Source organism: Plectropomus leopardus, chromosome 5, assembly GCF_026936395.1.
Source record: "Plectropomus leopardus strain MGB_pleo_1.0 chromosome 5, ASM2693639v1, whole genome shotgun sequence".
NCBI classification, from domain to species: Eukaryota; Metazoa; Chordata; class Actinopteri; order Perciformes; family Serranidae; genus Plectropomus; species Plectropomus leopardus.
In genome coordinates this window covers 21683179-21694646 of record NC_142180.1, presented here as the reverse complement: position 1 = coordinate 21694646, position 11468 = coordinate 21683179, and the positions used below count along the sequence as shown (strand labels likewise).

The window sequence follows — 11468 nt, the reverse complement described above, 5'->3', positions numbered from 1 at the left end:
CTTACTTTTGAACTAAACTTATTTCGTTAAAAAAAAACCAAATGCTGCACTAAGTGGAATTTAAAGCAATTTATTCCCTTTCCCATTAAGACATTTGAGTTTGTTTACTTGGCTATTTTAAGATAACATTTTAAAAACCCTTAAGGAAGTGTGTGTGAGATAGGGGGCTAAGATCAGTGGTTGGGCAGTGTGAAGGATGTGGAGTGTGATAAATGACTTGTGGGTGGGCATTTTGATGGGGCAGGGTGACCTGATACGCAGGGTGCCCAGCTCTTTATGGAGAAGAGCAATTGTAATATCATACCAACAATGATGGATTCTCAATTCAGAGGTTGGTAGAATATTTAACTTCTTTAAAACTTCTTTTTTAAAATTGCATGTCAGGTTTTATGCTTTTTGTTGTTACTTATCATAATTATTCTCTGAGAATTATGTCAAGAATTGAATTTCAGGTATTCATTAAAAAACTGACATGATGATATTTGAGTTGAGTAAGATTAATGGCAAAACAGTTAAAAACTTTTACTATACACTGCCATGAAGGGTGACGTTAATGAGACATACTTAATATCAGATTAGGGATGTTGCGATATATGGGCTGTGATGATAGCCATGACAATTAAAGTGAAATATTGATATTATGTTAATAATAAAGATCTGATAATACCCTAATAACTTAGCAGCGTTTAATTCCTTTCACTTTCTTTTTGTTCTCACTTTGTCTCCTTCCCCAACACCATCTGGCTTTCCATCAAGTGTAATTTCTCTTTTTCTACAATTTCGTGCAGTTATGGTTACAGACTTTTTCTTCACCACCCTATGCCCATATATCTAGTTTAATTCATTTTCCATTTATTTGCACGTTTTAGTATTGATTAATTTTAAGGTTTTAAATGGTCAGACGCCACTTCTCATTGGCGTATGATTTTCCTTTTACCTGCCCTTGTTTTATGACTGTTTTTTATGTGCACGTGTTCAATTGTGATTATATTTTTTAAGCACTGCTGGGAGGGGCACTCGCAATTTCATTGTATTTTTGATACAATGACAGTAAAGGCTTCTTATCTTATCGGAGCATGAAACCTTGATAGATCCTCCTTTGTGCAGCTCTGTATGTCTATTGTTTCCTTTTGGCCTGTCTCAAAGTTTTGTGCCTGTTCAGCACTTTAGTCAAGTTGACTAAAGTGCTGAACAGGCACAAAAAGTTGAAGTTTTTAAATGTGCTCTACAAAAAAAGTTTGACTTGCCTTGACTTGAGAAAAGGAGAAAAAAAATACAAAATCAATAATGCTAAAGATGATAATTGATAGCATTATTATTATTTTTATTTTAAACTGTCTATAGATATTACAGTGATACTATTATTGTATTGTAGAGTCTTTTGGCCAGGATAATCATCAAAAATCTGATATCGTGCCAGCCCTATATCAGATTTAATCTCATGTGTCTTTATTTCAACTTTGCAGGCTCCATTTGGACGATACTCGTCCTCTTCACACTGCCACACGTCACCTGTAACATGCTTTGCCCCAGCAGTTGCAGGTGTAATTTCATAGGTGCAGTCACGTGTACTGGTGACACCATCACAGATCTACCAAAACAGCTGACTGCTGACACGTACCTGCTGCAGCTTGACAGGACAAGCATGAATGTCATAAATGAGCAGAGCTTGGCAAACCAGGACCTCCTGTTGCGTTTCAGTCTGACCCGCAGCCATTTACACACGATCCATCCTAGCGCCTTCCAAGTTGCTCCACAGCTCAAGTCTGTCAAACTGTCATCCAATGATCTCTCTACCCTCCCTGCTCGGGTTTTCAGTCCACTGACCACTCTGGAACAGTTGCATTTAAATGACAACGAGTTAGAAACCATAAGCTCAGATATTTTTGAAGGACTGGGCGGGTTGCTGAATCTGGACCTGAATAAGAACAAACTGAGGAGTCTTGATTCAGAGACTTTTGATGGACTGGTCAACCTCACCTTTCTGAACCTCGGCAGAAACTTAATAAAGAGGCTTCCACCGACCATCTTTCACTCATTAACTAATCTTATTGAGCTCAATGTCTATAAAAACGAGATAGGGGTGCTAGAAGCTGGAATTTTTGATAAACTAATCAATCTTCAGGTGCTGAAAATCCATGAGAACCACATTACAAGCATTCCACCTCAGGTGTTCTGGTCCCTGAGGAACCTGAAGAACCTCACCATGTCCTCCAACCGACTTCAGGCCATCCCGGAAAAAAGCTTCTACCACATGCCACAACTGATCAAGCTTACCATTTACAAAAACCCTTTGTTATTTCTACCAGACCAGCTAATGGGTCACATGCCTTACATAACAGAATTTTTTCTGTATGCCACTAACCTCACCACTGTGCCTGGAAATTTGTTTGCCAACATGTCTGGACTCATGCAGCTTAACTTCAATGTAAACGAAAAGCTTAGAGAATTGCCCTCAGACCTCTTTTGCTGCCTTCCTGTGCTCGAGAAGCTCTCACTGAAAGCCAATGACCTCCATTATCTACATCCTCAGTTGTTTTCTAGACTAACCACACTGGGCATTCTGCATCTTAATGATAACAGGCTGCAGAGCCTACCAGAGAACATCTTTCAGGGCCTTAGAAGGGTATATTCAGTTGTTTTGAAGAATAACCACTTTAAGACTCTTCCAGGAGATATTTTCTTGTCAAATGCAGCTTTGAAGGCTGTAAGTCTGAGTGGCAACCCTTGGAACTGTACATGTAGTATCAGAGGTATTGCGAAATGGATAAGACATAATGAGGAAGTGGTTCTTGACAGACATGATGTGATGTGTCATAGTCCAACATACCAACTGCTCCGTACTGTTGGCTCCCTGCATGATGAGGAGTTCAACTTTTGCGACGCTCCAAAAGTCACGCCAAGTTATTTTTCGACAAATGAGCCCACAGAACAATTCAAAACCATTCCTACCAGTGGTCAAACATCTGTTGTTGGTTCAACAACCACACCGACCCCAAAAATATTACCCACCACTCAAGGAGCTACCCAAAAAGTCACCACCCCAACAACCATTCCAACCGCAAACCCATCTGCCTTACATACCACAATCCTACCAACAACTCTCCAAACTCCCACCGCCACCCTGCCTAACAAGAAGAATCTTCCCATTAATGAGACTCCCTCACCTCTGTTCTACGACGTACTGGTGATTGAACAGGGGCCGGAGTTTGTTCACCACCACCGTCACAGGGGCTGGGTGTCTGTGTGGTTTCTGCCCTCGGATATGACCATGGCCGGACTCCTCATGTTTTGTCACATCGTTCTTGTGGTCATAGGCTTTTTCCTTATTCTTGGTGCCATGTTTTACATGTATCGCCTCAACAAGACCATTAATGAGCTGAAGGCTGAGTGTACAGATAAGCCAGTGGAACAAAACATGTGATATTAGGCTGGTGCACAGCAGATCATAATCAACTATCCCTTTCCACGGGCTGCAGTTCACAAAAGTAATCCCTCTAGGGCAGGGGTGTCAAACATATGGCCTGTGGGCCAGAACCAGCCCACCAAAGGGTCCAATACAGCCCTCTGGATGACTTTGCAAAGTGTGAAATTTTAACGAAGTCATTATTACAAAAGCCCGACCAATTTTATCACAGATTATTTGGGTTGCTGGAGGTAAAAATGAAATACATTATTCCTGACACTGAGTGGTACATTTCTGTTTAGGACATCTCTGACAATGTACAGACACAAAAATCAAGCATGTTAACTGTATAAATTTAGAAATATTCTAAATTAAAATGCCCATATTTCTTGAAATGTCCTGAAATCTGAAAATTGAGGCATCATAAAAAAAAAAATGAAAACAAATTGCTGCATAGTTCCTGACAATAACTGAAATATTAGAGTTCAGGACATCTCAAACTACACCCATACTGAAAATCAAGCATTTTTATTGTACTAAACTTTGTCAAATTGTAAAATATATGATCAGTTTTACTGGTCTGGCCCTCTTGACATTAAATTGAGCTTTATGTGGCGGCTGAACTAAAATTAGTTTGACACCACCAAAAATTTATATAATATTGTATAATACAGAATGTATGCTTCAAAACAGCTGATGGAAGATTTTTGTACCCCTTTTTTGTTCATAATTTTATATAATCCATATAGAAGTAAGGATTGATCGATTAATCAATTAGTCAATCAAAAGAATCAACCTGCAACTATTTTGAGAATTGATCAATGGTTTAAGTGATTTTATGTCAAAAACAATTAATCGGCAAATTAATCAGTGATTGAAATAATAAACATGCCTGTGTTTGATATAATTAAATAAATGACTTATTAATAATTAGTTGCAGCTCTATATGAAATAAAACTTTCTTTTTGTAATGTTTACTTTGCTATCTCCCCGTCTTAAGGCAGTCAGCTAAAAGTGATACTAATGTCTAACAGTGTGTGTAAATTTTACATATTTTATTAATATGTGTTTACCTTTTGAGAACAAAACCTACGTAGTGGGCAGTGTTAAGTCAAGCCCATATTGTCAATGGTGATCGCAAGTTATTTGTTTCCCTGTAATGGTAAAACTTTAAACTGTGTATAGAGACATCACTCACAACTTAAAAATATTGTTTAGTAACTTATGAATAATCCGCCTAAATTAATTGTATTATGTGCAAATGTCCTTGTTTCTTCCATCATTTTGGTGAAAACAAGATGCTTATTTGTCTGTACAGGTTTTGATTTCTTGCTGATAAGAGAGGTAATAATCATTAAGCTGCAACAATAATGCTATTCCTACCTCGCCCAACCAGAATTACATTTACAGTTTGTTTTTTTTTTGGCATCTGATAATGGCCGCACATTCCAGTATCAATATCATGATTAGGTGGTTAATGGGTCGCACAGTCAGGCGACTAATCTCTCACATGCACTTTTGCTAATTGGTATCTGGTAAAGGGAGCTCAGTTGTGCAGTCCATTTTGGTTGTATTTCAGAATTCACTAAAATATCAATTTCTGTAGGGAAGTTGGTTTTTTTTTGCCTCCAATTCAAATAATTAAGTTTTGAGTATGAGCCAGCCCCCAGTCCCAGATATGGTACCTCTATTTTTTTCCTAGATAGTACAGCTGTGCAGTACAAACTTTAAACAGGCTTCTGTAAAATTATCAAAGTCAATCCAAGCCTAAGCTTGACAATATAAATGAATGATTAACTATACAATGCATTAACAAAAACCCTGCATCCATGTTGTTCCTTACTGTTTTTTATTAATGAGTCTATTTTTATTATCATTTATATATTTTTTTTTAATAAAGTATAAATACAAACTTACAAACTTCTTTTATCTTTTTGTCCTAGGTGCTGTCTCTAAGGGAATATCTGTCTCTTTACAAGAGTATTCTCTAGTGTTTGTCACTTCGTTGCAGCCTTGTCTGAGTTATTTTGAGTGTTTATTTTCATCATCTGCACATCTTTTGCAGGGATTTCACTTCTTAAGCCACATGACGCTTTTTGCTCATGCTTTCGATGCACTTGCAGTGACGTGTAGAGTGTGGCTGTTGTAAACTCTAGTATGTGCTATAACTGAAAGCAAAACACTCTAACACTTAGTTGACCCTGCTAGTCTTTGCAAAAATGGTGTCAGCAATAGTACTTGGAAACACTAGGTTGGGATAGAACTGAAAAGTTTCCACTTTGAGAAAGCATGTGTAACATACTCCAGCATTGCATTGTGCGTTCTCGCCCATTCCTGTAACCACACAGCTGAATGTATGCACAATAAATCAATGAGTGTATTTTAAGTGTGTTGCTTCATTAACTTACTCTAAATCGCTTCTCTGAGTTTCCTGCACAAAATGACAGTGGATGCTACAAATTTCCTGAGGAGGGATTGGACTTCAAAACAAATACCAAACAAAAGAGGATGAGTTCGTGAAAAGAAACCAAGTTCATTGCTATGGCAACAGCTGATCAGGCCTTTCCTGTATGCTGAGTTCACATAACAGTGTGCATACACAGACCTAAGCAGACACACAGACACAGAAACACACACACACTTATACTGCAGGGGTCACAAGCAGTACATCAGATCTCCTAAGGGTGGGACTTCTTCTTGCTTGCTTGATCCCCTATCACAACATTTCGCAAAAAAGAGAAGAAGTACAGTTCAAGTTCTCTTTTCACTTTATAATCAGCCGTGACTGGAGGTAAGTTCAACAAAATGGCATGCATAACGGTATAACTGTAACGAAACTTGTTGAGGACAGTTAGGCAGGAAGATTGCATGGACAAAGCTAAGGATGATGATCAATAAGGTGCTGTGTTAACAGCTAGACCAAACAAGTCAACTTTTGAATTCATTAGCTTTCTACTTCTAATGATCAAATGTACCAGCCAGTATTCCTCTTCGTGTGTGCTGTAAAAAGAGAACAGACTGAGGCGAAGGTTTAAATATGAGAGAAGAAGTAGTAGTATTCATTTTATGAAATAAAGTATAATTAAAGTAACTATAAGGAGCTTTTGACTCGTTGTAAAACAGTCTCAATAAGTCAGAGGGCCCAGCACTAGGTTTTAAGTCCACACTCCTTCTAGCATGCTCACTAGTCAGCAGTTGTGTCGGTACAGCTGGAGATATGGCTGTCAGAAGAATCCAATACGCCAATACAGAAACATGATGGACGGCACACAACATCATATCCAACATGTTGTAAAAGGGGAAAGTTATTGGCTACTGAAATGCTCTATAACAACCACCACAGCCTGCACTAATGACGAATTTGATGACATGCTTGTTGGGGACCTTCAGGATGCATTAGGGTTTACACCACTAAAGATATATAAGATCTTTGAGTGTTGCCCAGATCACCTCTACACTGTGATCACACTGTGTCTTGGTGGGCATTTACACTTAGCTCTGATCATTTTAGCAAGACAGAAAGAGCCTATGTTTACATTTTCCCAGGCAAAGTGCAGTAAGTATTGCATTAGCCAGTGTGGTTGTTTCTTAAGTAGCAATGATGTGTGGAAGATGAAGAAACCTCCGCGGACACTGACTTGGTTGCATAATAATCAATTTATTACAACAAAGTTCAGCATCCACCAGGCACCATGGTCTGCCTGGGAGAGGATTCAGGACCAATGCGAATCTCTCTATTTTACAGCTCATACAAGTCTCTTATATAGGTACAGGCATCAATACATTTGTCAGTAAAGCAACTTCTCACCTGCTGTGATCAATCACAAGACCCCACAAATATGTCCTTTTATGAAAGTAGCCTCATTCCATGTTACTTTTAGCCTGGTGCCAGTATTCTGTACACTTGGCTTCCAGGCCTAACCATCCCTAGACCTTTGACCTCACGGCCTCCTTGCCTAACCGAAATAAGAACCTTAAGAAACGGAACATAATACACCACACCAGTCAAAAGGAAAAGGAGGAAATTTTTTATTTTTGTTTTTATAATTTGTGGTTATGGCTGCATTCTTCTTCTCTTTTCAGATTTGAAAAGAGAAGAAGAAAATAATATACTGAAGAACAAAAAATGAATAAATAAATAAAAAATAAATAAAAAAGACAGCAAAAGAGCATGTGCAGAGAATAGAGAGTCAACCTAGGTCCATTAATTTAAGAGATAGAAAGAATTGTGGGATTCGGCAGATTTTAAGCAGATCCTAAATTGGCTCTCTTCCTCTTTGATAGGTAGCCCATGTAATATTTCAACTCTATTTATGACACCTTGTAAGATGTGGTTTTGCTGACTGGAATTTACTGTAGGTTTGTGGCTAAAAGAGAAAAAATTTAGCTTTATCATTATTATATAAGTTATTAAACTTCCGTAGCAGCAGAGCATGTGAGCGTGAGTGAGCAGGGTGCACAAGTGGGAGGATTTTGGCTTAAGAGCCTTTTATAAAAAAGAGCATCATTATTGTATTTGTTTTCTTTTTACAGTTAATGAACATGTCCAGAGGAGGAATCGTCATTCTTTTTTTGTCTTTATTGTTTGAGTCTTCATCATCTCAACAACAATGCGAAAAGGAGACAGACTGCCCCAAAGAGAACCAGAATGTTTTCAGTTCATCTACGACAGAAATCCCACGCTTCCTGAAACCAGGTGTGACAGAGCTTTTCTTTGTGGATAGCCAGATTCAAACAATCCCCAAAGAAGCCTTTGCTGAAAACCGCCAGCTTGAAAAGGTGGATTTCATGAACACCGGCACGACATCCATCGAGCTGGGAGCTTTTGAAGGTTTGGTAAACCTCAAGCATATTGAGATCTCCAGCACTCCATTAAAGTCGATCCCAGTCGGAGTCTTTAAGGACCTCAGCAACCTCGAAAAGATTGTACTGAAGCTAAACAAGCTCCAAAGCCTGGAGAAAGGCTTGTTTGACGGCCTTGAAAAATTACAAGAGCTCCAGCTGAATTCGAATGCGATCGAAACGATTGAAGACGGGACCTTTGATGGACTTGAGAACCTTAAATACCTTCATTTGGCTAGAAACAATCTCTCTGCTTTATCTGTCGACTGGTTCTCAAAGCTAAACAAACTGCAGATACTACGGCTTTATGAGAATCAGCTGACCACCATTCCTGAAGAGATTTTTCAAAACTTGCCAAACTTGAAAGAAATTGGCTTGCAGGGAAACAAGATAGCAGAATTGTCACCTAATCTATTTCCACATAAAGACAAACTAAACAAGCTCTTATTGGATAGCAATCTTCTGACTAGTTTACCTGAAGGATTCTTCGTTGGCTTCACTCAGCTTAAAACACTGACCCTACACAAGAATACACTCACAAGTCTACCGCCTGTACTTTTTGGAGAAATGCCTAAACTTACACAGTTAAGCTTCAGTCAGAACAATCTCAGCACTCTTCCCAGAGGAATATTCAGCCCGCTGAAGAAAGTCAAGAAGTTAGATCTGTCTAAGAATCAGTTTGTCACTTTGAATGCTGAATACTTTGAAGGCCCTGAGAAGCTCACAGACCTGAATCTGCAGAACAACAAGATAAAGTCACTGGACGCAGATGTGTTTGAAAAGCTACAATCACTGACCACGCTCAAGCTAGCTCACAACGACCTCCAGACACTTCCTGGGGATATTTTTGAGACTTTACCAAAACTAAAAATACTTTACCTCAATGACAACCCTTGGCACTGTGAGTGTAATCTGATAGAGCTTCACCTTTGGATGAAGGCAAACTCTGAAAAGATTGTGTCTCCTGCTGTCTGTGAGTATCCAGAGAATCTTAAAGGGCAAGAAATCAAATTATTAACAGAGGATCAGTTAATCTGCCCCACCCTTCCCCCTACAACCACCATCACCACAACTACTCCCACAACAACCACGACTCTCCCAACTACAGAACCAACAACCACCATTCTTACTACCCCGACAACAACACCCACCACTTTGGCAACCACCACTTCACCCCCCACAACCACCACACTTCCAATGGCAGAACCAACAGCCACCATTCTTACTACCACAACACCACTTTCTACAACACCAGTCATCATCAGACTGCCCACAACCACCACAACTCCACTTTCAACAGCAAACCTAACTACCATTAAAAAGGTACCAACAACCACTGGTCTGCCAATACCCACAACAACTCCTGCCACCATGACCACCGCCACAACAACTTCAACAAGTCCACTAACCACCACCACAAGTGCACCCACAACCATTCTGACCACATCTACGCCTTTGTCCATGACGGCCAGCCTCAGCATACCACCAATCACCAGCCAAACAACAACGCCTCCTTCACAAACCACTCCTGTGATTATCTGCATCGCACTGCTCGCGCTTGTGGTCATTTGCATGCTGGCACTGGCTACGCTCACTTTTTACCGACTGCTGCAGAGAAGAAAGAGGATGAACCAGAGGGTCAAACTCATCAGCATCTCTTACACGACAGAGTTAATCCTTAGGCCTCTATGAGCAGCAGATGTATAGCCTAACATAATATTTAAAGAGTTCCAACACATTTTCATGGACAAAATTTCAAAACGTTTCCATGACTTTTCAAGGGCCCACGATACATTTTTTTTCCCCATTTCCTGGCATTTTTTAAAATATATTGAAGTCAAGCACAATTTCAGCTAGCTGACGTACATGAAGGTAGAGACGGGATGCAGGGAGAAAATGAAGAGATGTATGTGATGGTAAACAAAATGTCACATAAATGCATATCAGAGCTATGTGACATTGACAGCTACACAAAATAGAATTATATATATCTATATATATCTATAACTACAATATAACTATACCAACTTCATTACGTAAAACAAAATTCCATGACTTTTCCAAAGCTCTCAATGATTTTCTAATCTTTCGAAGCCTGGATCGACATTAATTTTTTTTGGGCTGCGTTGAAATGCCTTTTGTAGGTGTTTTGAGTGCTGAGCAAATTGGTTTGATTTCTTCTGAAAACATGGAAAAAAGTCAATCAGCAACTTGGAAATAAATGTCCTGAAAATTGTGAAAGAAATTTACACTAGGGGAAATGTTAAGAAAACCACATTAATAGTTAGCATAATAATCTATTTAAATTTGTGCTACAGAATTATTACTTTTTAAGCATTTTTTCAGGTCATTTCCTTGTTTGTTATTGTTTTTCTTAACTTTCTTTTTTGCTTATGGTTAGGTAGTTTTGTCTTACTTTTTTTTTATTTAGTTGCAAATTTTTGGGTAATTTCTTCGTCTAAGTTGCGTGTTTTGCCATGAATACATGAAATAAAAATATATAAAAATGTTAAAGGTAGGCAGGAGTTGTTGGTTACTGCTTGTAAACATTATCCCCAGCAAAAGTGAAAGTGAAAGCTAACCCCAGATTCACTTTCATTCATTGTATTTGTGCTGTTTCTTTAATGCTGTGTCAATAGTTATACATTCCTGGTATTATTATTTTACTAATGACTTGCTTTAGTATGTTGTATATACATGGGGGATTATCACATGTGGAAATTATCTTTTTGTTTTTTGATGGTAAAACATTTTGTTATAAGCTTCATGCATCATAAGATGATTAAAATTCTTCTACCTAGAAATCTGTCTTGTTATGATTGGAATCCAGGCACTTGGCCACAACAAACACCATCTTACATCAGGGGGGATCCTCGAGACTACATTCTCTGTGTCATTCAAAGAAAACAAGAAACTTTATCTATACCAGGGGAGTCAAACTCATTTTATTTTATGGGCCACATGAAGCCAAATTGATCTCAAGTGTACTGAACAAGTAAATCCATTGCATATTGACCTCTAAATATTAACACTTCCAAAATGTTCCCTTTCTTTTAGTATAAAGTACATTCTGAAATCTTTCATCCGTTCACTAAAAAGATGATGAACAGACTATGGTGTTTCAGAAAACTAAGTGCAAACTGCAATAATATGTCAAAGTTTTTCCACATTTAGTCTACTACTCATCATTCATTAGATGCACATTTTTGCTACATTTCCA

At 38.5% G+C, this 11468-nt stretch overlaps 2 protein-coding genes across 2 annotated transcripts; both read left to right on the top strand.

The window, feature by feature from the left end:
* Nucleotides 1–206: 206 nt before the first annotated feature.
* LOC121966403 (uncharacterized) lies at nt 207–5786 on the top strand. Its single transcript, XM_042516505.2, has 2 exons — nt 207–331; nt 1467–5786. Exons 1-2 carry the CDS (start codon nt 277–279, stop codon nt 3422–3424), a joined length of 2013 nt encoding a protein of 670 aa, XP_042372439.1. The 5' UTR covers nt 207–276; the 3' UTR covers nt 3425–5786.
* A 248-nt stretch (nt 5787–6034) lies between these two features.
* LOC121963568 (uncharacterized) lies at nt 6035–11071 on the top strand. Its single transcript, XM_042513853.2, has 2 exons — nt 6035–6197; nt 7940–11071. The coding sequence occupies exon 2, from the start codon at nt 7943–7945 to the stop codon at nt 9938–9940; it is 1998 nt and encodes a 665-aa protein (XP_042369787.2). The 5' UTR covers nt 6035–6197; nt 7940–7942; the 3' UTR covers nt 9941–11071.
* Nucleotides 11072–11468: the final 397 nt, after the last annotated feature.

Excerpts from the sequence above, each read along its gene's own strand:
- LOC121966403 (XM_042516505.2), top strand. The coding sequence starts at position 277 with ATGGAGAAGAGCAATTGTAATATCATACCAACAATGATGGATTCTCAA. Across the intron at positions 332-1,466 it reads GATGGATTCTCAATTCAGAG|GCTCCATTTGGACGATACTC; the intron begins GTTGGTAGAATA and ends TCAACTTTGCAG.
- LOC121963568 (XM_042513853.2), top strand. The coding sequence starts at position 7,943 with ATGAACATGTCCAGAGGAGGAATCGTCATTCTTTTTTTGTCTTTATTG.